Genomic DNA, 27,484 nt, shown 5'->3' on the forward strand with positions numbered 1-27,484 from the left:
CAAAAAATGAGCTTCGCAAGATCTCCACACCATCGCAGCTAGCTGTGCTCAGCTTCAAAAAAGACTATTGCATTCATAAAGAAGTGTTCACAAAAAGTGATGGAAAGGTCACCTTTACAATACAAGTTGACCAGAGGAGCGAGCTGCTTGGATCCAGCTATCGCATTGTCTCCAGAGGTTGGTGCAAAGCAACTGTGCATTGCCCTGGAAGTGCTAACAGATCACCAGTGGCTGACTGGTTTGGAAGCTGAGCGTACCCACCGTTCCTATGTTGAGGTATGCTCATTGAGCTCTGCACAGGTGGCATTGACCAAATTTGACAGAAACGAGCAGGGGTTGGACACGCTCTGGTTTGAATTGTGTTCGCGCAACCATAAGGAGCTATTTTCCTTCATCACGATCATTCTTAGCTTGTCCCATGGAAATGCAGCTGTGGAACGAGGGTTCTCAGTCAACAAAGAGTGCCTTGTTGAAAACCTGAAAGAGGAGTCGCTAATTGCGCAAAGAGTAGTGTATGACACAGTCTCGGCTATTGGAGGTGTGGCCAAAGTTGGTCACAAACACAATGATGCAAATGGTCCGCAGTGCCAATGCCCGATGGAAGGAAGACCTGCAAAGAAAGAAGCAAGAGAGGTTGGACACATCGCATGCCGAAAGGAAGAAGAGAGGGGCTGCTCTTGTAAAAGAGCTTAAACAAAAGAGGCAAAAGGTCATCGACGATGCACAGTTGCAGGCTGCTTGTCTTGAGGAAGAAATTAATTCTCTAAAACAAGGTCCCTAAAACAGCTGACCAATGTTTTTTCTCTCTTTGACAGCAGATCAGCTGTTTTGTACACCTGAATAAAATATTTTGCATTGTGCATAATGTCTATCTATGCAATATATTCGTTTTAATGGCATTAGTCGAAACGGTTTTTCAGGACTTTGGTCAGGGAATTTAATGGAAATAGTCAGGGAAAACCTGGAAAAGTCAGGGAATTTTAAAAAAACACTTTGGTAGTCCTATGGCTTCGGACGGGCACTACGCGCGTCCTGCCCCGCTGAGGCCACATCCAGATACGCTGCATGACAACAAAGTGATTGTTAAAATAGCATTCCTTTAACCTGAACTACATGTTGCGCAGTTGACCTACCTCTGACGTGCATGCGTCGTCAAGTGTGAGGGTAGACAAATGGCCTCATCCAACACCACCTTATAGGCTGGCTATATAGTTTTACTATCGCTTTAATGAACTTTGCGCTGTCTGCACCAGCCTGCGGCAACGGTGGTAGAGGGGTTTTTACGCACTTTTTGAAAATATGCGCTCTTCAAGTGCCGTTCAGCGCGTCGAGCTGTGTAGCCTCACACGTGATGCAGGCTGCTTGTGAAGGGCCCACACTGCTGCTGCAGCATCACACCGTGAAGGATGAGTGCTGGTGAGAAGTAAAGGCCGCTTGCAGTCTGCGAAGTTCACCCCTGGCCTCTCCCTGGTAGAGCAAAGGTCAAGGCGATGGCATGAAGTGCAGGGATGCCTTAACGCTGACTTTTTTTTTTTCAAAATTCTCAGCGGCAAAAGTTGGCGGTGGTTTCATTATACGAGAGGGTCCATTACGTGAGTAAATATGATAAATTTACTGTAATGCAGATGGTTCTTGCAAGTTTTTTGAGATCATTTGATAATTCGAACTTTTTCCCCACTCCTGTAAAGTTCGAATTAACGAGCTTTTACTGTATTGACGTTTGCACACTGTTCATAATATCATGCATTGGTTGCCCAGAAACTAAATCTTTATCGTGAGAGGCCAAGTTGGCTGAACACATTGAGCACTGGAATGGTTTGTGTTAAAGGGACAGAACACTGGCCAAAATATGCCCGGAGATTATGGAGGAGATGAAAAGATCTTGCCTCATACAGTACAGATCGAGCACTACAATATCAAAGAAATGAGGCCTTACAATTTTAATTTGCCATTGAAAATCTCATAAAAACAACTGAGGCGCTATCTAGCGGAGAAACGCTAGTACTTTCAGTGTAGCCGCCCACGTGACTACATGTCAGCAAAATATAGCTGATTTTTGTAACTGCACATTGTTCTCTTTTCTTCTAGGAGTGCTTGCCATAATTTATTATATTTTGCGCTCTCTCCAGTGCGCCCTTAAATAAAAACCACCCCTGCTTTTGCACCGCGAGAGGTATGCTTTCAGGTTTTACGACTAGATGGCGCCAGAGTGTTTGCAATTTCGTGAATGAAGCAATGACAGTGCCCACTAAAACTTTCATCGACGAGAATGTGCGTTATTGTGCCGTAACAGCACTGAGTGTGAAACTGAAAAGGATGTTACTCTACGCAAAAAATGTCTGATTACTGTCTGGCGAGTGAAAGTTATATTTGTTTTCGGTACGTCTTTTTTGTCGACCACCAGTCGTCATCGCGGTCGCTGCTCATGGTTTCCAGCATCAGACTACATAAAAACGGCACGCATTGATCGAAAAATTCCCGGTAAAAATTTTCTAGAGTCTCTAACAAAACCGTTATGGAATCTAACATTTTAGACATCCATCTTTCCACTGCGGCGAAAAAAAATCGAGACCTAAATTCCACTGTTCTGTCCCTTTAAGATTGCATTCAGTATAGATTGTTGTTGGATAAAACAATTTGTAGTACTATGCATTTTTTTTTAACGCCATTGTCAGAAGCCAGAAATGAATGTTGCTTTGTGGCCATTGCTTCGCAGATCATCTGCACCAGTGGCTTTGACTCGGAGGAGCGGTTACAACTCAAGGAGATGGTCCTGTCGACTGGCGCCAAGCACACCAGCTACCTGACACGCCTCAACTCACTGCTCATCACTAAGAAGTGAGTGGCTGGGGAGTCCTTGATCGAACGGCCCAACTTACCATGCTTCCGTCTGTGTGTGTGGTTTTGGTTTTTGCTTAAGTTCAGTACTTTGGCGCACAGCACCCTTGCATTAGTCGTCGGAGCTATGGTTGATAAACTCGCGCATTGAAACCACCCCCTATTTCTGTTGCATAGAACTTGAGAAAAAAAAAGAAGGAAGCGTTAGCCGTCAGCACGTCCCTTTGATTCATTTTGCTCAGCCGTCATCGAAGTCTCCAGTGCATCCCTTGGCAGTGCGCCAAGGTACCGTGCCGCGATAACATTACAGTTAACATTATAGCGTGCTTATCGTTTGATATTGGCTGCTGTTGTCGGGGTTGTGTGTGTGAAGGGCGCGGTGTGGTATTGGCAGAGTGCCAAGACGTTGTGCCCTTGACAGGAGTGTTGGCAGTGCGATGGCTTGCTTGACGTGCCCAGTTATGCAAGTCTGGTGTTCAGTATGTTCTATTATCACACTATGATTCAGGCAGGCGCCATCCACTGACAAAAGTCATTAGAACACATGATGGCAGCAAACACAGTACCTTTTGAAGCAAACAATGCTAAAAGCCAGCATCACGATCACGGCTGACCGCATCACATGTTTTCGTTAATTGATGAGCGAAAACAAAGTCAGTTAATTTTTTTTTTAAGGAAGTAGGTTCATTACATAAGTAAATATGGTAACTCTGCAGTAATGCTCCGTCTACGTGCATGTCTTTACCTATCTTCACTTTTTGACAAGGAAACTGGCTGTTTTTAAATGTTTTTCGGGTTACTTAGACAAAATTCTAATCGAAATACAAAATTATAAGCTCAAGAATTTTGATGAATTTGATTTCATCCTACAACTTTTTAGGGCTTGCAAATATATCAGACTTTCGAATCACGCAGGTCGCGCAACTGTTTTGGTTGAGAAGTGAAATTTGCAGGCGGTCATGCACTGCTCGATTTTCCAGCTTCGCAGCCATGCTCACTTGCACACCCTTTGCAATTCCGATGCAGCCGTGCATTGTACAATTTGGGGTGCACTGACCACTGCCCGTCTTTTCTTCAGTTTCATAGGAGAGGCCTTCAGCTGTGTTGTAGGCCTTTGAGGAATTGAAGCAGAAAATTGCGGAATTCTTTAGAGTAACAAAAGGGGTACTATTACTACCTGACTGCTTCATGGTTTGCAGTGTAAATTTAATTCGTTAGGTCAAACTCCGATTAATCCAATGTCCTGTGGTATACCCATGCAGTTTGAATTGATGAGCTTTTATTGTATAAATACAGTCGGGCCCATTTAAAGTGATATCAGGTTAATTTATTATGAACGATTGTAGCGCTACCGCCAAAATATGCATTAGAGCAATAGTAACTCACCTCAGATAAAATAAACAATGCACCACTTTGCTAAAGCAAATTAGAATGTGCCATAAACTTGCCTCTTAGTAGAAAAACTAGCGCTTCCAGCAAGTGGCGTGTTTATCTTTTGACTATAGACCTTTTTAGTTTCGATGCCTGGGTGCAGCCATTTTAGTTTGATGGTGGCGCCTCGTATGAGCCAAACTGGGAAAGTCCGCTCCGGCTCCTCTTGACGCCATCTTGGGCTGTGCTGTTCGTGTTTATGCTGCGGTGCGGTAGTGTAAAAGTGCTGTTTCGCGGTGCTCGTGAAAGCTAGCCGACACCTTGGTCTATTTGTGCTTTGTTTGAGCGCGCGAGCAAACCGTATACCATCCGTTTGGCATGGCGGCAGCTGTTGGAAACAGCACTACCGGCCGGGGTGACTTCGAAGGACTGCGCTCCACTTCCGCAGTGAGGGTTTATCTGTTGTATCTTTCACGATACATGTATTTTCAATTATATTTTATTATCTCGATGGTAACTGTACACACAAACACATAGCGAATGAACCGTACGGGCAGCTACCGAACGCGGAATGCAGATATTACGAAAGGCACTTTCCGGTTATCGCCACATTGATTTAAAGTGAAGTGCGACCCATTTCAATGTACGATCGAGCTGTCTTGCTTCAACAATGTGTACTTTCAAGTTAAACCACGGTTCAAGACCAGCACATAAAAGTAGTGTATAAAGTACCATCCGTCGACGTTTTTATGCAGCCTTGGTGTTCGTCCTGCGGCGCAACATCGTATACCCCCGTCCCGTACGTCGTAGCAGGTTCGTTTGCACGACGTATTGTTGAGCAAAACGTCGAAAAACGTACACTCTCAGCTGCACCATGAACGGAGACGACAAATTCGCAGCACATATACAGCAGCGCTTACGAAAGCGGTGCCTCCCGCTGGCGCGGCGGACTACGGCACTCTCGTCAAGTGCTACTCCCTAGTCGTCACAAGGCCTAAATTGTTTAGCATCGAAGGCCCATCCGACGGCGCTTTGTAATTGCTCAGCGCTAGAGTAAATAGTCTCTCATGGAACTGCCTTACTGCCGATCCCATAGTATCAGTAAAAGAAAGATGTAAATTTCGGCGACGCCTTAGCAGCGGAGCCAGCGTGCAGACGATGACCGGCGCGCCGCATCAGCAGTAATGTGTTGCGTAATTTATTTGTATTGCAATTATCAATGCCATGATATAGGTCAGGAATCCCCAAGAAAGATTTTTTTTTTCTTTTTTTTTGCTGTCGGCTTATTGTTTAAATCAAGAACAAATTTTAGCACGCTCTTGCGCTGGCGGGAGAGATCCACCGTTTCATTCGCGCGGAGGGCTTGTGGGAGGCACTGCTTGCTCGGTGTGCGTGTTTACTACGACCCTACGGGGGAGGAAGTAAAATGGGCATCATATTCGTGAGTCTGTCATTGGTACTAAGTCTATTGTGTTTACAACAAAACGTTCATAGGCGAATTAAGTCAGGATAGACTTGAAAGTATTGAAGCAGAAACATATCACAGCCGCACTCGGACCGTCGTTGTTTACCGACAGCATGTTTACCGCATGCTGTCTGCAATCATCTTGTGATTTCTTTGATTGTTTGTGCAGTCCAGGATCGCGCATTGCTGTCCCGATGACATTACCACTAAAATGGGCTCTAATAAAGGTATTTAAGTCTCTCAAACGACAACATACCGAGGTGCAAGGCCGCTCTGCTATGCATGAAGCGCGCGAACGCACAGCCCACTCGGTACTGGCAACAATGGGCCGGCGCAAGGAATCTGGTTAGAAAGTATTTTCTTCCTCTCCTGCTTGCTCTCGGTAAAACTTTCTATACTTTTGATAGATCCTGCCGTGGCAGGGAGCGAACTTGGCAGAGTGCCAGTGATGGCTTGATTGCACCAGCCTGGTTCGATTTATCACGCCGCGCTTGGGGCGGGCGTAGTCCACTGCTACAAAATCATTGGAAGCGTGATAGCTGCAAATGCCGTTTGAAGCGAACAATGCTAAGCATCGGTGTCATGATCGCTAACCGCGTGCTTTCATTTATTCATAGATGTGAAAATGGATGACTCGCAAAAAAAAAAAAACAAGCCTGCCTTTTCTTAACGTCCGCAGTCGCACATTGCGCCGCACGTTCAGCACAAGTAAGGAACTCTCACAAAAGAAAAAAAAAAGGCGATTGCTGCTTCTTAACGTCCGCAGCCATCATAGCATACTCTACGCCGCATGTTCAACACTTCAACATGACGGCAAGAATGAACGGCTCCCGCAAAAGAAAACAAAAAAAAAACTGCCGCTTCCTCAGCCGCTGTAGCTTACGCACATTCAGCACGACGACACGAGACGCGCATCGCAAGTCAACTGCCGCCCGCAGAGCGTTCACAACACACACTCGAGAAAGCATCTGCCACGGGCTGAGCTGGCTTGTCCACGCATGCATAGTGCTTGCTGCTGCGAACGAAAACCTGGAAAAAGAGATGAAGGGGAGAGGTAAAGCTCGGCAGAAGAATGGGCACACCCTTGCGCTTCGCTCTGTCACATTTTTTCTCTCTCTCAAACACCACAGCTGCATTGGTTCCCTCTCATTCCTTCACACACATATCTTGCAAACGTTACGTGCTGGCGCGGCAGCGATAACCACAGATGCGCACGCCTTTGGGAAATGGGCGTGGCGTTACCCTAGACCAGCCGTCGCCGAACTGTCCCCTCTCATTCCTTCCATGCGTGGCTTGAAAACGTCATGCGGCAAACGGCTGAGGGTGATGCCATCGTCTTGGGGAAGGCGCACCGTCCAATGCGTGGTGTGGAGTTCGATATATTGAACGACTGGTGAAATTGAGTTCGATACACGCCACAGCTTTCCTATACTTTTACATGGGATTTTCAAGGGGACATTCCTTGAGTTCGAAATAACCAAAATTCAAATTATCCGGGTTCGGTGGTACAGTAAAAGCTCGTTAATTCGAACTTCACGGGACCGGGAAAAAAGTTTGAATTATTCGATGTTCGAATTATTGAATGACCTCGAAACAACTGACAAGAACCATTTGTATTACAGTAAATGTACCGTATTTAGTCGCGTAATGAACTCGCTCGCATAAGAACCCACCCAGCCCCAATTTGTGCCTACGAATCTGGAAAAAAAAAAAATAAAAGAAGTCTGTCGTTACCGCATCCCTTCGTTTTTCACGCGTCATGGTCCACAACACATTTCTTGGCAGTGTGCCAAGATGCTGTTCTGACTTTAGCTCCAACAGGAGGGAGGCTGGGGGGGGGTGCGAACTTGGCAAAGTGCCAGCGCTGGTCCGGTTGTGCCGGTTGTGCAAGCTGCCTTTTCAGTATGTTTGCTTTATCATGCTATGAGCAACTGGGGGGGCGCTGTCTACTGCCACTCCACTCATCGGAACGCGCATAGCAGCAAGGGGCTTTTGAAGCGAACAGCGCTAAATCGCAACTGACTCGCGTGCTTCGGTTGACAACTTATGGGTGGAAGAATGGATGGCTATTGCAAAAAAAATAAAAAAATTTAACCCATAGTGCTGGTCCGAGATCATAGCCTTTCATGACAGTACTTATCCCTATTTTCAAGTTAACAGGGTTGGAATTAACGAGTATTTAGTTGTGAGCTAGGGAGGTTGCACAGAAGAGAGAGCTGGCAGCTGCCGCCGCGGCCATGCACTGACCTTGCCACGGCCGCCTTCCCCTCCCTCCAACGCCGCCAGCCAGCCATGGCGCCATTTAAGTTTTACCCACTCTTCCATTGTTTTACCTGGTTCCATCATCTGTCCCCATTTTGGACGTTTTTTTTTTTTTTTTTTATGCGTGATGTGCGCCAAGCCACCCAGACGCGGCGGCGCGTAATTCGAATTATCCGTAGCGGAACCGACTCGCGTTCGAATTAACGGGCTTTTTCATACACATATCTCTATGGAACTTCTCCGGACCAAGTAGTCTAGTTCTAATTATCCAAAAATTTGAATTATTGAGTTTCAAATTAACGAGCTTTCACTGTATAACGAATGCTACCTACGTGACAGTTCAGGGGCTAAAGGGTCAACCTTTGAACTGTTGCACCAATTTCGATAAAATTTTCAGGGATGTCTTATCTTCCTCTTATTAGAACGTTCACTAAGTTTCATCAACATAGCACAATAACAAAAGAAACGTAGCTGTCATAATGAGTATTTAAGTGTGTCAGCTTAGGAAAACTATCGTTTCAAAAATTGTGAAGATGTACTAACCGTTTGTGCTTAGGTAACGTCTAGGTAGTTCATTGTGCAGGGTAAGGCAAGTTGTGGGTCCTTTATGATGACATTTTCTGAGAACTTTAAAAACAAACTTCATTTCTTTTGTTGTCATTGTATATAACATATTTGACAATTTTTTTTTTATTATGAAATAATTAGGAAACCAAGAAGTACCTTATCCTTTGCCCAACAAAATTTTAGTTCAGGAACCACCTTGAAAGCAATCTTTGCCAAGAGTTTTGAAATGGTAGCTTTCCTAATGGTCGTGCCCTTGCAAAAGTGCAAACTAAGAAAAAAAAATGGGTTCAAAGATTTCAGAACGTGCTATTCAATTTTAGGGCCTAAATTAGTGGCCGGGTGCATACATTGGGCTGTCTTTTTCAACGTGACACTGCTCTGTGGCGATTGCTTCGAGTTGCCTCTTTTTTTCTCAGCTTTACAGCAGTCCAAGCACCCCTGTCTGCGCTCGTGAAATTCTTTCCTCGGTTGCTTGCTGTCAGGCCTCTTCGTCTAGGCTCCGTATTCTATCTCCAGCTTGTCGAGCACTTTGGTTATCCAGGCTACCAGTGTTGTGAGAACAGTGAGGGTTACATGCTTCGTTTTAGTTTTTAAAAAAAGTTCTATTTCAGTTTATTAGCGAAGCCGCTGTTGCCACGGTCCAAAATGTGCCTTTTCTTTCTGCTTTTCCTTTTAGCTGTCTGCTGTACTTTCAATAGCAGGTTCCTTTTAGCTAGAGCGCATGAAAAGTAAGCTTTCTGACTTGGGAATATACTCTGCGCACAGCTTTTTGCCCACTGTGAGGCTTCGTCTTGAAATCAGCGTTCATAGGCTCTTGCGGTGGTGAGTGCACTCCATCCCACACACAAAAAAAAATAACGAATAATTTTTCACTGTGCAGATGACAGCCAAACTTGTCGAGAAGTTTGTGTAATACATGCATAATCCAAAACATTTAAAAACATACTTTTTTGGTGAAAATTGTGATTTTAGCCCCGTATTCCCCCTTAAGTCCACTCGTACTTGCCTGTACACAAGTTTATTTCTGAAATGTGCCTTGGATGCTTCAACCGCATCTTAAAAAAAATCTAAGTTGGCTGTCATAAGACAGCATTAGGTGGTGGCTGATATTTTTCGGATAAAGAGTGCTTTTTGTTTCGACTGAAAACAGTTTTTAAAGAAGGAAAAGAAAAAGGAAAGGCTGACATTGCTGTCATGCACCATTTCCACAGGCAATGACTTTAAGGGCCTGGATCATTTATGTTAGACCAAACTAGTTTAAGCTTTAGTTTAAGCATTCTAGTTTAAGCTTTAAATTTCCCAAGAAATAGATACATAGTTTGATGCCAGGCATCTGAACGGCAATCAGTATATGTACAAGGAGGATAGTGTAGTTTGTACGTGGCAGAGTGATTGATTGCCTGAGGTGGACGTGTGCAGGAAGGATGGGATGAAGTACCAGAAGGCCCAGGAGTGGGGCATCACCACTGTGAATGTGCAGTGGCTGCAGGACGTGATGCTGGGCCACTACGAGGCCCTGCGGCTGCCCACCGCCCCCAAGTACCAGCAGTACGAAGAGGCACGCCTCGACTATAGCCTGGTGCCACACCTCATGGGTGAGAACACGGTTCCTAGACCCCCGTTAATTCTAACTTTGTTTGAAATGCTGCACTTGATGATGATGGTACCGATGTGCCAATCTGAATGATCCCAGGGTTCATACTAATGAGCGAGGGGTCAAAGGGTCCACCACTGTAGTGTCAGCAAGGTCGTCATATGCCGAGAGCGTCTTTATGACAACACGCTAGGCAGCAGCTTGTTGGCGGAGGCCCGCTGCGAGGTATTGCGGACGCGCAAGTGGCGAGCTTGTTTCTCGAGCGGTCTCGACACTACGTGTGCCATCTGTGGGGCGTCTGCAGAGAAAACCAGCCACGTGATCTTGGAATGCCCGGCAGTTTGGCCGGCCCCCGTGACCCGAGTTACAGTGTTCTATCCGAGTGTTGTCAGCTGCCCGGGCTTCGGGGAACCTGTGGCACCACGGGTAGTGGAGTGCACGAAACGGCATCTTGAGTTCTGGTGGCAACGGGGGGGCACTGCGACCCCAGCGGCAGTTGGCTGTGTTGTGACAGTTTTGGTGGCCAGGGAGCCCGGACTGAAAGATAACGGGGGCTGGTTTTTTGTTTTGTTTTTTTTTTACTTCTGTTACTTTTTCTTTTATTTTTTGGCTCCGCCGCTCGACAAGGCAGCGGTGACCCGCTACAAAGGGCATAGCCACCATCACTATCACCATCAAGCCAACTTGAGCCGATTCAGTCCGGTCCGATTTTGGCGCTTTGTTATGGTGGTTGATGGCATTGTATTTTTATGTCTGTTCTGCACCCGACTTGTTGCGGCTGAAGCATCCGACTGCAAAGCAAATGCCTGGGAAATGCAAATTTCAAGACAAGTTGCTTCACAATGACGCTTACAAAGACTGGATTGCACCAGATACGACGAGTGAGCACTGCAGAAGATGCAGGCCTTGCAGCAAGACCTTCGATATATCCACCATGGGTGAGTTGGCGTTAAAAGAGCCACATGAAGAGTGCTAAGCATACTGGTGTCATCAAGATTGCAGCCAACAGCTCGGTGTGAAAGTATTTATTTCCAAGTACGAGCCAACAGTCAGCCGTCCCGCCTCCTTCCCAATCGGGAAATCTAGATGATGCTTGCAAGGCACACGAGCTGGTGACAAATGCAGAGATTCTGTGGACTTTGAAGGTTGTCACATTTCAATTTGCCTATCGGTCATCATCAGAAGCAGGCCAGCTATTCCAGCTTATGTTCCTGGACACTGACATGGCCAAGGCATTTTCTTGCGGAGAGAAAAAATGTGCCTACGTGACATACGTGTCTGAGGCCCTTCTTTTTATCTGCTTTGCAGCGGGAGATAAAAGATTGTGATTACTACGTGGTACTCTTCGACGAGTTCACAAACGACTATCTCGAGTGGAAACAAATGGATGTTCACATCCGATTTTGGAATTCGTCTCACATGGCGGCAACCTGGTACTATACCTTGGTGTTTATGGGGCACCCGACATCCGAAGACATCCAAGGAAAGCTGCTGAGTGCGCTCGAGCCTTTCCCTTTTTGACTGAAGATAAAGCGCACGGGAAGACACACACAAGAGAAGAAGACACAGGACACGCGCTGTCCTGTGTCTTCTTCTCTAGTGTGTGTCTTCCCGTGCGCTTTATCTTCAGTCAAATTACAATGCACCATCTAGCCCAACTTCAAGTTTTGTTAAACGAGCCTTTCCCTCTTGAGAAAATTCTTCAGATTTCAATGGATGGTCCTAATGTTAACCTTAAGTTACTCAAGAATTTTCAAGAGCACCTGTACAAGCGTACCAAGTTCAATGTCTGGACATTGGGACCTGTGGCTTCCACACCATGCACAACGCCTACAGGGCAGGTGTTACAGCAAGTAAGTGCGGAGTTGACTATCTGCGTTCTAGTCTGAGCGCGCTTTTCCATGGTTCTCCTGCAAGGAGGGAAGACTTCCCAGCAGTTACCGGTCAGGAGACTTCTGAACTTTGTTGCACACCGGTGGTTGGAGAATGTCCCTATGATAGAGAGAGCCTTGCTATAGTGGTGTGATATGTTTACTGCAGCTGCAAGGAAGAAGAAAGTAAGCCCCCCAAAATGTGGATCATTTCATAACTTGTGCGAGTTTGCCAGTGATGTTTTACTGCTAGCAAAGCTTCAATTTGCACTAGGTGTGGCCATGACCCTCAAGCCATTCCTCATTGAGTACCAAACGGATTAGCCCATGGTGTTATTTCTTGCAAGGGACTTGGAAACAGTAATCAAGAAGCTACTGACAAAGTTTTTGAAGTGCTCGGTTTTCAGCAAGAGGAGTCACTGGTCTACTGACGGTGGACGTTGAAAGCACAGAGAACCAGTCTCCACTTGAAAAGGTGGATGTAGGCCATGCCGCTGAACAGACTGTCAGGAAAACTAAAGCAAGCCAGAAGGACGTGCTCCAGTTCTGCATGGAATGCAAACATTTCTTGATCAGTGTGACAAAGAAGGTGCTTGAGAGAAGCCCACCGAGATTCTCAATCGTTAGGAGTTTGTCCTTTCTGGACCCACGACAAATTTGTACTAAACCAGATGAGTGCTTGGCCGGCTTCAGAAGAGTGTTGGATGCCCTCATTACAGCAGGCAGAATGTCTGAGCACCAAAGAGACACTGTAATGGGGGAGTACACAGGGTTCCTGCAGGAAGAGAAGCATAACCTGCGAATGTTTGAGAAGAATGTAAACAGGTTGGATGAGTTCTTGTCTGAGCTGATGAAGTTTAATTCATCATATGGGGAACTCTGGAAAGTTGTCAAGCTTTTGCTTGTGCTCAGCCACGGGCAGGCCACTGTTGAGCGAGGGTTTAGTGTGAACCGCCAGGTTGCGTAAAAACCTGGAGGACCTCTCGTATATTTCACAACATATTGTATGCGACGCTGTGGGCAAAGCAGAGGGTGTTCTTAACGTCCCTATTACGAAAGGCCTAAGGACTGCTGTATCAGCTGCCCGGCAGCAGTATGCGGCACACCTGGAGGCAGTAAAAAAGGCGCAGTGTGATGATGTCAGGGAATCAAAGAGGCGCTGCATAGACGAAGAGATCGATATGATGAAAAAAGAAAAAGAAACTCGAGGCAACAATAGCTGACCTCCAGGCTTCAGCAGATACGTATGCTGAAAAGGGAGAGGCCGCTAATGATCTCAAGTAAATTGTCAGATCCAATAGCCTGAGGAAGGCTGCACAAAGCAAGACTGAGGAACTGTGTAGCCTCAATGAGAAGGTTCAGGAAAAGTGGCAGGAGCTCCCCTGAAGTTGCCGTTAGCAGTTTTGCAGAATGGATTTCCCTTCGACATTGGTGCAATGCATTGCAGGGTGTTTTTCGAGACTGAAAATTTTTAATTATTTTGGCTTAGTGCAGTACTAGCTTTATTATGTTGGCTTAGTACAATACAAGCTGTTCCTTGAAATGTTTCTTTTTCGATTTTGTTCAGTAAAATTGGTACCTGATATTGAAAACTGCTGCATGTAGCATTGTGTTGAGTCCTTGATGATACTCCAACTGGGCCTTGAAATTCCTTGAATATCCTTGAATTTGCCCGTTTTGAATCTGTACGAACCCTGAACTGTTGAATGAGATGCGAAATAATTTTTTGACACGTTAATAAAAATGTAGGTTCGTTTTTTCTTGCATAATATATGAATAGCTCCATTTTTAGTTTTCACAGAATGCAATAGCACTTGTGTTGTCCTTAGTGTGAAATAAATTTAGCAACACATTGGGTATCAATTCCTCATTGTTTCCGGATGCTTCGCCAAGTTCTTAAGTCCTTGTTCTTCATGCTGCATTCCTCGAACTCAGCCCGCTACAGTCGAACCCAGATATATCGAACTCGAAGGGGATCGCGAAGTAGTTCGATATATCGATAATTCGATATGCAGAAATCGACTTGTGACGGCACTTACGATGTGAAAAAACGATGCTGCATTTGTCGAATAATGAACCCACCCTTCACTTTTGCACCCGAGAATTAAAAAAAAAAAAATAAAAAAATTAAGGCCAGCTCACTCACGTGCAAGAGATTGCTGCATTTGTCGAATAATGAACCCACCCTTCACTTTTGCACCCGAGAATTAAAAAAAAAAAAAAAAAAAATTAAGGCCAGCTCACTTACGTGCAAGAGATTGAGCGATCTCAGTGACGAGCGGCAACGACAGAGTGAAAACTTTCCAACTTTTGGAACTGCGTCCCTCTCGCCGCTCGAGCCACCGCGACAGCTCAAAACAAGGTTTCTGTGTCGCCGCGGCAGAAATCGCACGCGTTCTCGCTTGCATGTCAATGGCGCGCGCCACTTCGTTTCGGACATCTCATCCACAGCTCATTTCTTGGCAGCGTGCCAAGATGCTGCGCAGTGATAACGTCACGGTGTGTTCATTTTTTGATAACTCCTACAGTGGCAGGGAGCGAACTTGGCAGAGTGCTCGATGGCTTGACTGCACAAGCCTGGTTCGATTTATCACGCCGCACTTGGGGCGGGTGTAGTCCACTGCCACAAAATTATTGGAAAGTGTGGTAGCTGCAAATGCTGTTTGAAGCGAAAAAGGCTAAAAGCCGATGTCATGATCGCAACTGACCGCATGCTTTCGTTGATTCATACATGCAAAGATAAACGACTCCAGCAAAAAGAAAAAAAATTTGCCGCTTCTTAACGTCCGCAGTCGCCATATCTTACACCACGCCGCGTGTACAGCACAACAATAAGAATAAACGACTTTCGCAAGAAAAAAAAAAGAGAGAGAGAGATCTGCCGCTTCTTAACATCCGCAGGCACCATAGCCACGTCAGCCGCCGCGGGCAGAGACTTCGCAACACACGCTGGAGAAAGCGTTCGACGTTCTGTCTGAGAACGGGCTGAGCTGGCTTGGCGCATGCGTAGCGCGTGCTACTGTGAACGAAGGCCGGGAGAGAGGAAGGAGAGAGATAGCTCGGCAAAAGAATGGGCGCACCCTTGCGCTTCGCTCCATCGCGTTTTTCCCCTCTCGTTCCCACCGGTTCTCTCTGGTTCATTCACACACATGGCTTGCAAACGTCACGTGCTGGCGCGCGGAAAACGATAGCTGCAGATGCGCGCGCCTTTGGGGAATGGGCGTGGCGCTGCTAGCGCTGCCCTAGACCAGCCGTCGCCAAACTGTCCCCTTTCATTCCTTCCGCATGTGGCTTGAAAACGTCACGCAGCAAACAGCCGAGGGTGATGCGATTGTCTTTGGGGAAGGCACACTTTCCAATGCGTGGTGTGGAGTTCGATATATTGAACGACCGGTGACATTTAGTTCGATATATGACGCGGCTTTCCTGTACTTTACATGGGATTTTCAAGGGGATATTTTGTGAGTTCGATATAACCAAAATTCGATATATCCGGGTTCGACTGTAGTACACAAGCGCATAGTTTTAGGTCTCAAATGGTTTGTCCCAAGGCACTGCGGAGAAGCCGCCGCATTTCCCCTGATGTCTTTTTTGGTATGGGTGTTCGAATAATCGAAATTTTGAATACGGATGGAAGGTTTGTTATTTGATTCGGATTCGAAAAACTGAATTTTCGAAAACTACCGAATACATTGAAAACACTCGAATTCGCCGCATATTCTCCGTACTGCGCGTTCACTGCAATGCTTGATCACGTTTATTGTGCAGTAAAGCATCCTCAAAATGAGACGGGTCCATTTTTTGAAGAGGGACCTTCCCTTTTGGGAAGAGGGCCTACCCAACAGTGTGCAAAGCAAAGCACTTGACGAAACCAGGAAAAAAAGTCATTCTTACTTCTGAAATGCAGATGTTCATCGGATAAAATTGCTGTGGTGCATACGGTTTTCGGCAGTTTTTTCAGGCCTGTTCGATGATTTGAGCTTTCAGTTAACTCGGACATTTTTCTGGTCTCCTGAAGGCCGAATTAATGAGAGATTACTGTATTCAGGAGCGACATGACAGTTCCACCTGGTTTTATGCAGATCCTTCCTGTACAAAAACTGGTACTCTATGGAATCCTGTATAAAGCTTAATACTGTATTTTTCATTGAGGTACACACTTCTGGGAAAGAGAGCCATGGTTAGCCTTGACCGCCTAGTAAAGAGCAGAGACATTAGTCTGCCAACCAAGATCCGTATAACCCGTGCTATGGTCTTTCCAGTTGTGATGTATGGATGCGAGAGTTGGACTGTGAAAAAGGCTGACCACCGAAGAATTGACGCGTTTGAATTGTGGTGCTGGCGAAGACTCTTAAGAGTTCCTTGGACTGCCGGAAGATCAAATCAGTCGATATTGTCGACCATAAACCCTGACTGCTCATTGGAGGGTCAAATTCTAAAGTTAAAGCTCAGCTACTTTGGTCATCTGATGAGAAGAGAGGAGTCGCTGGAGAAAGATTTGATGTTGGGAAAGGTTGAGGGTCGCCGGAGAAGGGGTAGGCAGCGAACGCGATGGTTAGATGGCATTCTCGAGGCATTGCAGATGAAGCTATGTGATGTTAAGAAGATAGTGAGAGACCGGAAAGCGTGGCGTGACATGGTCCATAGGGTCACGAAGAGTCGGACACGACTGAACGCCTGAACTGAACTGAACACACTTCTGTGCAAGTAAAGAAACAAACAATGTTTCCCTATTTTTCTTTTTTTTTTTTTCTCCTGATCATTATTTGATTCAATATTTTGAGGCTTTTTTTTTCCCCCCTGTTTGTATTCCAAATTGTCAGTATTCACATACCCCTACTTTTTGGGAACAACCCAGTCACATTAGCCAGTTGTCTTTTATGCTTCACCCGTTGGCACTTAGGCACCACAAAGCCACCACAGCTTTTCAATGCATGTCCCCAGCTTCAGCCCACTTGTACCTTAGCACATGTGCATATGATACCTAGGTGTATTATGTGACCGCACCTTGTCAGAATATTTAACATAGTAGTTGGGAGCATATTAACTGTGATTGTAATTCAATGGCAGGCTTTAAAGAGCAGCTGCATCACTTTTCGAGAATTTAGCGATATTCAAGGATTCAAATCTACATAGTCCGCTGGTAATGCTTGTAAAGTGTTTTTGCTCTAGCATTCAAACTGATGGTGTAATCAACGACCAAAACTCGAGCTTCTCCTCACAGCACAAAAGTTCTGCAGAGAAGTTCGGTGATAACGTCACAGACGGTACCATTTCTCATGTGCGTTGCCTTCGTCCACGTCCTGCTGCGCATTTTCTGACGGTGCTAATCGACATTTCTGGGGCTTTGTTTTCGGCAGCCTTGTTTTTATTTCTTCAAACCAAGTCTGTCTATGCATAAAACGTACCGATACTGTCAATGACATCATCATGCGTCACTGTGCAGTGCAGTGAAGCCTGATAGCCGTCGCGGTGTTAATCGCTAATAGCGCCATTGTTTCAAATGCTAGCGCCAATATATTTCACATGCTTTATGTGCAAGCTATAATCATTCAACCGCTCGAAACTCATCGAAATCTAAAGCCGATGCACCTTCCCATTAACTTTCCACAATTTTGGACCTATACACAGGGACTGTATTATACTGTATTTCAATATAATAATATTTTTTAAAATTCTTTTGGGCAATCAAACCCCATGTAGTATGTCCTTGCATATAAGGTAAAATAGCCATTATCCATTATGCTGTCGGTAGTTATAATGTCAATAGCAATGATAGCATTAGTAAAGAGAATGTTGCTGCTGGCAGATAATGTCACAAAAAATGCTTAAATCTGCAATTGTCTGTGGAATTACAGGAAATTAGGGCCTGCTGATTGCACATGATTTAGTTTGCATGCTATTGCTCATGATCAGGCACACAATGGTCTCCTATGCTTTGTTATGGGGTCGAGGAATGTCGAGAGCTCAGTTAAAGTAAAGAAGCACATTTTGATCCTTCGAGTAACTTTAATGCTTTCGGCACCCGACCTTTGCAGGTCATTAGTTTGTTTGAAACTTTAAGCCCTCGAAGGAGCACAGCAGGGTTAGCAGTCTGAGAGAGCCGGGCACCAGGCCGGGGGACGCTTGTACCCATTTTACCGGTGGGTGTCCGGCGGCGGGTTTCGAACTGACCACCTCCCGCAGCCGAGACGGGCGCCCAAACCACTCAGCCACGACTGTGGTGACGAAAGGATAATGCTTTCGGCATTGCTGCATTACAAATGTCACTGTGCACACCTGCGTGTGGCCGCTGGAATCCATTGACCAGCAAGTGGGTCTCTCTCCCCTCTTACAGAAAGGTTTGCAGAAAGGTTTGGTAGGAAAAAAAATCAGCCTGAACATTTTCAGTGCTGTCTGATTGCTATGACTATAATATGTTAATGAGGAAATTTGCTCGTTTAAAAATTTTATATTTTATTTGCAGCTGTTTCAGTGACTGCTTTGAGGTTGTGTCCTCGCAGCAGTTCGCTTCTCACGGTTGTCAAAAAAAAAACATCCTTAAGTTTCAACTGCCATTTCCCCCTTATTTTGCTGTACAGCTTGTCAGTTTGTCTGTTTCACGCTTGTTGCCTTGTATGTGTTTCAGCTGCATGGCGGATACCCATCAAACTCACGGAAGAGATCTGGAAGGTATGTGAGACACTCTTTATTTACTGACATGCCAGATGCAGCAGGCATGCAGATGGAGAAATTTTCTAATTAGTACTTATTTTTGCAAGCAAGCTTGATGGTCATTCACATGCTAAAACATCACATAGACATGCTTTAGCAAGACTTTATGGATGAATTCCTATCACCTGATATTCTTCTTTAACACTTTCGCTGTAACCAACACACCGGTACATTCTCTATCGTGTGTTAAAAATTCCGCGCCTGAGCGCGAAGCTGGCGCACTTGAACAGGTTTCGCCATCTGTCAAATCTTTCTACAAGTTCGTATTTTCTCCCCGCGTTGTGTTGGTACGTATATACTGAAGAAGAGTATGGAGCAACCCGTCACCTTCTTTCTGGGGGGCGAGGTCGCTCCGTGCGCGCTACTCTATCGCGTTAGGCAATCATGTTCGCCCGTTTCGCGGCGCGTACATGCGGTTACGGGTTCAAGCGTTGGTCTGCCATCCTGCGCATGTTTGCAGGTTTTTATTTTTATTCTGTCGGCGTGTCTGCTACGACGCGTCACGTTCAGGGGCTCGCGCCGTTGCCTCTCCAATAGGTCGACACATGGCTCGATCTCGCTCTCTCTTGCCGCGCCCTTGCTTGTGGCTTGCAGCAGCAAAGAAGGTTGTTCTAGCCTCTTTCCATCCCCCTCTGTCATCTTGATTTCACAATGTGCCATTTCTCTCCGTTCTGCAAGCAATTGAAAGTGCGCTCTCTATGTGTGCGGTTACTTTCGGATGGCTGACCGCACGGAACCTTCGACTGTGGACTGGAGCGATGGTTCTTTTGATTATAAATACGAGCCGGGCTCGGATTCGGACTCTCAAGAAGTATCGAGAAGTTTTATTCTTATATTATCCGCATTTATCTAATTTATAATCAGGCTGATAATGATGATGACGTTAATTAACAACACCTGAAGAACACTGAAATATGCATATTTTGTTGACTATTTTATTTGTATGAGAATCATAATCAAGAATAAATTTCTATGCTCGTTCTCTGAAACCAAGCCAACACTGGAGGTCCGTCACGGCCAGAAACGTCCGACAGCGAAAGGGTTTACATGCTCTAAATCTTCACTGCACAGACATTTTTGCGTTGCGTCTACATCAAAATGCAGTGGCCACAGGAAGCATCATACCTGGGAGCTTATGGTTGCTACAGAGCATTAGACAATGTAGTGTAGAGATAGACTGTTACAGTGAAACCTTGTTATAATGAACAGTTAAAAAATCGGAAAATAGTTCGCTATATCTATAATTCGTAATATAATGTTCCGTAGAAAATACATGCAAGAGCAGCAAAATTCAATCAGAGAAGACACAGCAACTCGGAGGGTGCTTACTTGGGTCACGTCCACTTATTTAGGCGCAAAGAACTGCGTTATCGCGGCCTGCTTTTTTGCATTGATCGCGTTTCGTATCACGCCCTGTTCCACAGTTTGCAAACATTTAACAAGGGCAAACCCTCTGCCCTCAATAGTACTGCAGTGGCGGCACAGTAAATCCAATGCAGCAAGCGCTTCTTGGGAAGTAGGAATATTCTCATCGTCTGCAGGGTCAGCCTGAGCTTCGTCTACGGGATGTTCAGCAGCGATTTCGACGTCCATCAGTACAGACGTGGTCGGTGTGATGTCGTCGCCACCTACAAAATCTTCTACGGTCATTGTTGCGGACATGTCACCAACATGACGGGAAAAATTGTTCCAGGCCTCATCGAGCTCGCGGAGCTCTGCTTATGCTTCGTCGGCATCGTCAACATCGTCACTTGCTGCATGGGCCTCTGCTGGAACAAAACCAGCGTGCCGAAAGCAGTTGGCAATCGTTTCGCCTTTCACATTGTCTCATGCCACTTTAAGCATCTGGATTGCTCCCAGCAAGTCAATCTTCAAGTCCTGCTTCATACGAAGCTTCACGAGAAGAGTGTCAATCAGTCTCCTCTTCTAAATTGCCTTGAAGGCCCTGATGACGCCCTGATCTAAAGGCTGCAGCTTGTCTGTAGTGTTAGGCGGAAGGAAGCGAACTTCAATGTTATTGAGTGCGACATCTGTGTTGTGTGCGTTAGTTATCAACGAGGACGCACACTTTGCGACCCTCGCGCACAAGCTCGCAGTCCCAAGCATGCAGCCACTTCAGGAAAAGTTCACGCGTCATCCAACATTTCTTGTTGGAAGCATACTCTACGGGGAGTATGCGGCCCCCTTTCATGCATCTTGGGGTTTTTAAATCTCCCGATGACGAAGGGTCGCAGCTTCACAGTGCCGTCCATGTTGGTGGCAAGCAAAACAGTGATGCGGGCCTTTTGCTTGCTTTCCGCCATGGCACTGCTCTCCACGCGCGTCAAGGGTATGCCTGGGTAGCATCTGCCAAAATAGGCTCGTTTCGTCCGCATTAAAGATGTCCTTGGGCTGATATTTTGCAAGGATTTGCGGACACTCCTCTTCCAACCACTTTTTGGTGCTCTCTAACCGTTTCATTTTCGCCAGAGATCGTTTTGCCTACGATGTCGTAGCGTGCCTTGAACCTTTGCAGCGATCCGGAGCTGGCAACGAAGTTTTCGGCATCGAGGATACAGGCAAAGTCTTTCGCTTTTTGTTGAAGCATCGGTCCCTACACCGGTATGTTTTGAGCTCTGACATCCAAAGACCATTTGTAGAGCGCCTTCTCCACGTCGCCGAACGCAGGGGGCCGAAGACGCTGTGCACTTGTCCGTGTGGTCTCTTGTGCTTGTGCCTTGATGACAGCTTTGTTCTTGAGAATGGTACTCAAAGTGCTCCTTGGGGTGCCAAATAAGTCCGCAAGAACGCACTTCTTTCCACCGTTCACACGCTGAACTATCTCGAGCTTGGTCTTCAACGTCAGTGCTCCTCTTTTTTTCATGTTTACCGCCATCACAGCACTACGCACACCCGCGCACCACACTCGACACAGCCACCGACGCAACCTCCACAGAACGCTGCGACAGCTATGCTGCTGCTAACACTAAAATGCAAAAGGGCAAACACAACAACATTCGATCGTGCCGCTGCCGCCGCTGCTGAAGTGGCGCTGTCAGCAATTGTTAGATGCGATCAATTTCTTTGGCTGTCTACTCTCAATGCTGACGTGGCATCTGTGGCGCTGTCAGCGCCTGCGAGGTAGTCCGGAACGTTTGCTGCGCCATGTGACACGCTTGTAGTGCAATGAAGCCTGCCTCCTGCTATTAAAGTAAAGTAGTGCTTGGCATCGCGAAGTTCGTTTTATCCGTTTTATACCGAACCGCGTTCGCTATAGGAAGTTAAAAATACATGTGTTTGACAAAAATACTTCGGACGAGTACTTATGTCTTGTGGATGGTCGAATGCCATCAGTAATGCACTCCACATGCCTTGGCGAAGTTTTATACTCGTACAGCTTCACCTTCCTCAGTCTGTGCAGCCTCTGTTCAGTGTTTTGTTCAGGTTATGGATACCATTGGCAAAACATATTATTCATTTGGTATGCTCTAACCTTGATCGTCTTTGTTGAGTGTTCTTCCCATAAAACACACGGTGCTGCATGCAGCTGCTTTAGTAAGTGGTCTCTCGTATCGTTATGAGTAACAGCACTTTGTAACAAAGACATGGTCCTTTATTGATGTGGCAGTTCAGTCTTACTTTTTATGCTGTTACTGAAATCCACATTATTTCTTCAAGATTTAGTATTTTGTTTGTGGATTTTTTATTATTTCTTTAACCCTTTCGCTGTCACGAACATACCGGTACGTTCTCTATCATGCGTTTAAAACTTCGCGCTTGCGCGCGATGCTGGTGCGCTTGGACTGGCTGCGCCATCTGTCAAATCTTTCTATTAGCTCGTATCTTCGTCCAGCGATATATTGGTACGTATATATTGAAAAGTATGGAGCGACCGCGCCCATCCCTGCCACCTTCTTTGCTGGAAGGCGCGATCGTTTGGTGCGCGCTACTCTATCGCGCTAAGCGATCATGCGGCGCACGCGTTTCGCACCGCGCGCATTCGGTTAAGTGTTCAAGGGTTGCAGGTTTGCACGTTTTTATTTTTATTCTGTTGGCATGTCTGCTACGAAGCATCAAGTTCAGGGGTGCGCACCGTCGCCTCTACACACATGACTCGATCGCTGCTTTCACTCTCTCGCCATGCCCTTGCTTATGGCTAGCAGCAGCAAAGGAGGTTGTTTTAGCCTAGTTCTCTCTCCCTTTGTCATCTGTATTTCACAACGTGTCATTTCTCTCCTTTGTGCGGGCCACCGAAAGTGCGGCCTCCGTGCACGCAGTTACTTTCGGATGACAGACTGCGCGGGACCTTCTACTGCGGACTGGAGCGATGGCTCTTCTGATTATGAATACGAGCAGAGCTCGAATTTAGACTCTCAAGAAGTATCGAGCAGTGTTTTTTCTTATATTATCCTCATTTATCTAATTTAATCAGGCTGATGATGATTGCATTAATTAAAAACACCTGCAGAACACTGATATGTGCTTATTCCGTTGACTATGTTGTTTGTATAGCTATCGTAATCAAAAATAAATCGCTATGCTCGTTCCCTGAAACAAAGCCGACACGGGGGTGCATCACGGCCAGAAACACTGGACAGCGAAAGGATTAAAATGTAGGTAAACCCATTGATTTCCTACGTCAGAATCCATGATAAGAACCAGGCTATAAGGAAGGACTAGATTGGGCTATAAGTGGGCCCCCAACTTACCAATTCTAAAGATAAATAAAAGAATCACTGAATGGCAATTACTATACTGAAAAAAACACTTACCTTGAGGCAAATGCAACTCATTCGGCTCTGCCTACTGATGAGCTTATTTATTTTCATTTCCATTTTAACCTTGTTGGTATACATGGCACACCATAAGGCCACGGACTGCACAGGTGTTAGTCGTTCCAACTCTGCTTGAATGATGAGCGCTTCTCCCTGCTTACGTCTCGCAGTTCACTGTCCTCTGTGCCCTCCAGCACGTTGCTAATTCTGCATTTCCAAAAATATTTGTGCAACATCTTATTGGGGAGAGATTTTGGTGTGGGCTGTACACAGCTGTAAACAGCCAGCAGTGGCGAACATTGCCAGCTAGTGTGGTTCAATTCATTATAAAGTTTGCACCTCAATTTTCCCGTCCCATTTAGTATCTCCACGTGTTCTGATTAAGGTTAGTGAATTCAGCCACCCATTGTTGCAAGGCTCTCATAGCTTTTTCTTTTTTTGCTTTCCTTTTCTTCTTTTACCACTGACTGTTATATAAAACGTGGGTTGGCTTTTTGCTGTTATTTTTTTAAAGAAGTTTGACACATATTCTGTTTTTTACAGCACACATTTATTGAAACGTTTCATGGAAGATTAAAAGTGCCGCTTGTTTTTGTTGCTTTCTGAAACAACATGCAGCTTTGCCTTTGTAAAAGCAGTTGCTGAGGTATGACAGTCGTCTACACTATAATATTGCTTTTCCTTTTCAGTTGTAGACAGTTCTTCATTTGTGTTCTATTTGCATTTTTTGTAGTCATACATTTTGTTGCTTCTTGTTTCCTGCAGCGATTCACTGCATCGGAGGCCTTCAAAGATGCACAGAAGAGGAAGCAGGAGAGCCATCCCACAAAGTCTGAAGCTACTCCTCCAAAGCAGCAAAGGTTTGCATGTTTTGCGTGCTGTGATGTTTTACTTTTATTAGTTGTCCTTTCAGTTTTTATTCCTGCTCAGTGAGAACACTTTATTTACCGCACATGCTATATGTTTGCAATGTATCGTGACTAAGTGGTCATTGTGTACAATTGAAATGTGACTGCACATAAGAAGGCCAGCCAGTGATGAGATGTGAAAGTGGCAGTTGGGAGTAGAGCACTGCATCGCTCCATTCTGAGGTCCTAGCACGAGAGGCAAAGCCCAAGCCTAGCTTAGACCTGCTGCATTTATTACTGTACTTAGCCAGAGCCCCGGCCCTGGAAGAGAGACAGCGAAGAAGCTCTTCAATGAAAAACAAAAAAAGAAATAACGCAGAGGATCAAACTCGGGAAAGACTCAAAGCCCAAGCGTGGTCAAGGCTCTCAGCTTCTATACCTGGGCTCATTCGGATAAGGTCGCGTTGATGCAAGACCCGCACAGGCAGTGATTACCGAAATAAGGCTTCCTTGAATCTGTATTGCATGAAACAGTGGTACCCACGCATGTTGTGTGTGATGTAGCGGGCACGACAACAATCGGCAGTTCACTATTTCCGAAATGTAACTCAGTCACATAGTTTCGGTATCGCTTTTCTTTAACTTCGTGCCAACCTACGGTGGCAGTCAGGCGCATTCATCAGCCACTTGCATGATGCCACTTTTATTTAATTTTTTTTTTTTTTTTTTTCTAGTTTCAAACGTTGCTTAGCTCATCAAAGTTTTTTTTTTTTTTTTTTTTTTTTTTTTTTTTTTTTTTTTTGAGTGATGTCACGCTGTTCTAATGTCTAGACCAGACTCAAGAACTGCCATAATGTGCAGTTTGTTTTTAAGACACACTCAAATACAAATTTTTGAGTAACAAGCACAGTGACTTTACATTTGTAGCCCCGCAGAGTGAACACAATTTTAAATTTTGCTTGAAGGTCAAGGAAAATGTCTATCTAGGCACTTGTGCAGCTCATCTAAAGCCAACAAGGCAAACCAGGCGAAATGTTTGAATTATCCATAGGTTTAAATTATCGAACGTCCTTAAAAGCTGCAGAAAACTATATACATTGCAACAAATTAACACTTCGAATATGAATGTCTACGCATTTGAGATGAAAACTAAGGGGTAACGACAATATTTTGCAGTTTTGTCAAGCTTCTTGCTTTGCGCACATTGTCGGGTATGTCGGCCAGAACCGTCAGTGCCTCCACAGCCCTTTTCGCTGTGCGACACAGTAGCAGTGGTGCCTCTTCACAAATGGCTCCATCGCGTTTTGAGGGTGTTTCACCACAAGGACGGTATGGTGAAAGCGTGCGGTGAAGCACCCTCAAAATGCGACAGGTCAATGTACTTGAAGCACGGAAGAAGCATGTAGGCATAAGACAGGGAAATGTGCGTAGATGTTAGAAAGGCATCTCAAAATAGAAATAAAAAGCCAGTGACTCGGCTGCCCATGCCCAATGGCTGTGGCAGGATGGCGGGAAGAAAAATTGAAACAATGCTGCTGGGCTACATTTCAGTTATGGCTGATTCCCAACAGTTGTCTTGCCTGCTACAGACACATGACTAAGGCATGCAGGTGCCACTGTTCCAATCAATTTATGTTCAGGAAGGTCTGTTTCAATGACTGCTGGCTTCGTGAGTTGTACCGCAATGTGACCCCTTTCCTGAATTAATGAACGTTTCTTGTTCAAATTAAGTGAAATTTTGAATTAGAGGGTTCGAATTAAAGGGTTTTTAATGTATCTCGTCTTCCTTGCACTAGCACCGAGCATGTCACCAAATATGTCAAATATTCGGTCATCCAAATACTAGGTATTCAATAACTTACTTTATTTGATTCGCATTTGGTATTTCAAGTATTTGCTCACCTTTAGTTCAGAACCGTAGAAAATTAGTTTCCTTTTTAACTTTGCACTTTTTCAGTCTTTCTTTTATTTAGTGCATCTATTTAGTCACCCACCAACAAGCTGTTGCTGGCAGCTAGGAGTGGAGAGGTAACCCAAGAGAGTGCTTTGCTTGGCATTTGCATTTGGTACACAGGTTGAAAAAACGCTTAACTACTCTCTTGGCATAACCAGAAATGTTTCAAACCACAAGCAATACACACACACTCTGAAATATTCACACATTAGTTGGCTTTGAAGGTAACGGCACATTATATAGTATAGGCATGCTACGGTTTTGCCTACACATATGCAGCGCTACCAACCACAGGGCCACCTTTGCAAACATCTCTTTTGGGTATACATTTTTGAGTATTTCAATTTTTTTTTTTTTTTTTTTTTTTTGTGATGTTCAGTCAACTCTGATTTAAGTATTTTAGCTGCAAAGACCACACGCTATTTTGAACAAATAGACGACATTTGCCTGATCATCTTTTCCCAGAATTTATTTTCTACCGAACAGTTATTCAATATTTGAAGGCATTTTTTCTTCATAGTTGTATTTGCACACACCTATTTGAATGGTTGTTCTGTTGCACAGGTCAACACCTGAACAGGAGGAGAACATACCGGTGACCGTGACGACAACTCTTCCCGAAGACAAAGTGCCGCAGGTCCTCTTTACAGGCGTGAGAGAAGTGGCTGAACTGAAAAAGGTTTGGCTGTCTTCTCTCTATATTGCCTTTTTTTTTTTAACTATTTTCTTGGTTGCTTGGCTTTCACTCCAACAGAGCATGCTCACAGTACTAGCCAGAAATTTACTTTAATGAATTTACAGGGCGTAGAACATACAGTAATCTGCCAAACTATTGCTTTGGTACTGTATGGCCACAACATAGCATTGATGTTGAGAATAAGTTACAGCTATTCTAAAGCCACTATAGCGCTGTAGCACTGGCCTTATTTTTCACCTGTGACCTTGCCCAAGAGCCATAATTTCAGTCATGTGCTCCTACCTCGACCCTGCAAATTCTATACACCTATCCCATTTTCACAGCTGACAGCATCAGGGATTTTTTTTTTCCCCCAAGATCGCTTTATTTAGTAATTTTGTGCGCGTTTGCCCTCAATGTTTTTATCCAGGTCCTTCAGACTGTCATTTTACAGAATAGGTACCTTTCTTGCAAGAACATACAGCTGAAAAGAATATGTTTGAAAAATACAAAATTTAAACAATGTGCGCACTTTTTAGCTTAATTGCGAGGTTAAAGGTTACGTGAAAG

General features: G+C 45.1%; 1 protein-coding gene and 1 pseudogene across 3 annotated transcripts in view; both read left to right on the forward strand.

Annotated features, from left to right (window-relative positions):
• The window catches only part of LOC146197702 (uncharacterized), a 152,641-nt gene that overhangs the window by 93,532 nt on the left and 31,625 nt on the right, over nt 1–27,484 (forward strand). For all 3 annotated transcript variants that reach the window (XM_084599612.1, XM_084599611.1, XM_084599613.1), the window contains 5 exons: nt 2,717–2,838; nt 9,923–10,098; nt 18,597–18,640; nt 24,202–24,296; nt 26,803–26,917. In XM_084599612.1, the coding sequence (XP_084455738.1) occupies nt 2,717–2,838; nt 9,923–10,098; nt 18,597–18,640; nt 24,202–24,296; nt 26,803–26,917 (552 nt within the window). The remainder of the gene's footprint in view (nt 1–2,716; nt 2,839–9,922; nt 10,099–18,596; nt 18,641–24,201; nt 24,297–26,802; nt 26,918–27,484) is intronic.
• Nucleotides 10,730–13,419, forward strand: LOC146197705 (uncharacterized; annotated as a pseudogene).

This window comes from Amblyomma maculatum, chromosome 3 (genome assembly GCF_055883805.1).
Source record: "Amblyomma maculatum isolate TAMU_Amacu chromosome 3, ASM5588380v1, whole genome shotgun sequence".
Classification (NCBI taxonomy): domain Eukaryota; kingdom Metazoa; phylum Arthropoda; class Arachnida; order Ixodida; family Ixodidae; genus Amblyomma; species Amblyomma maculatum.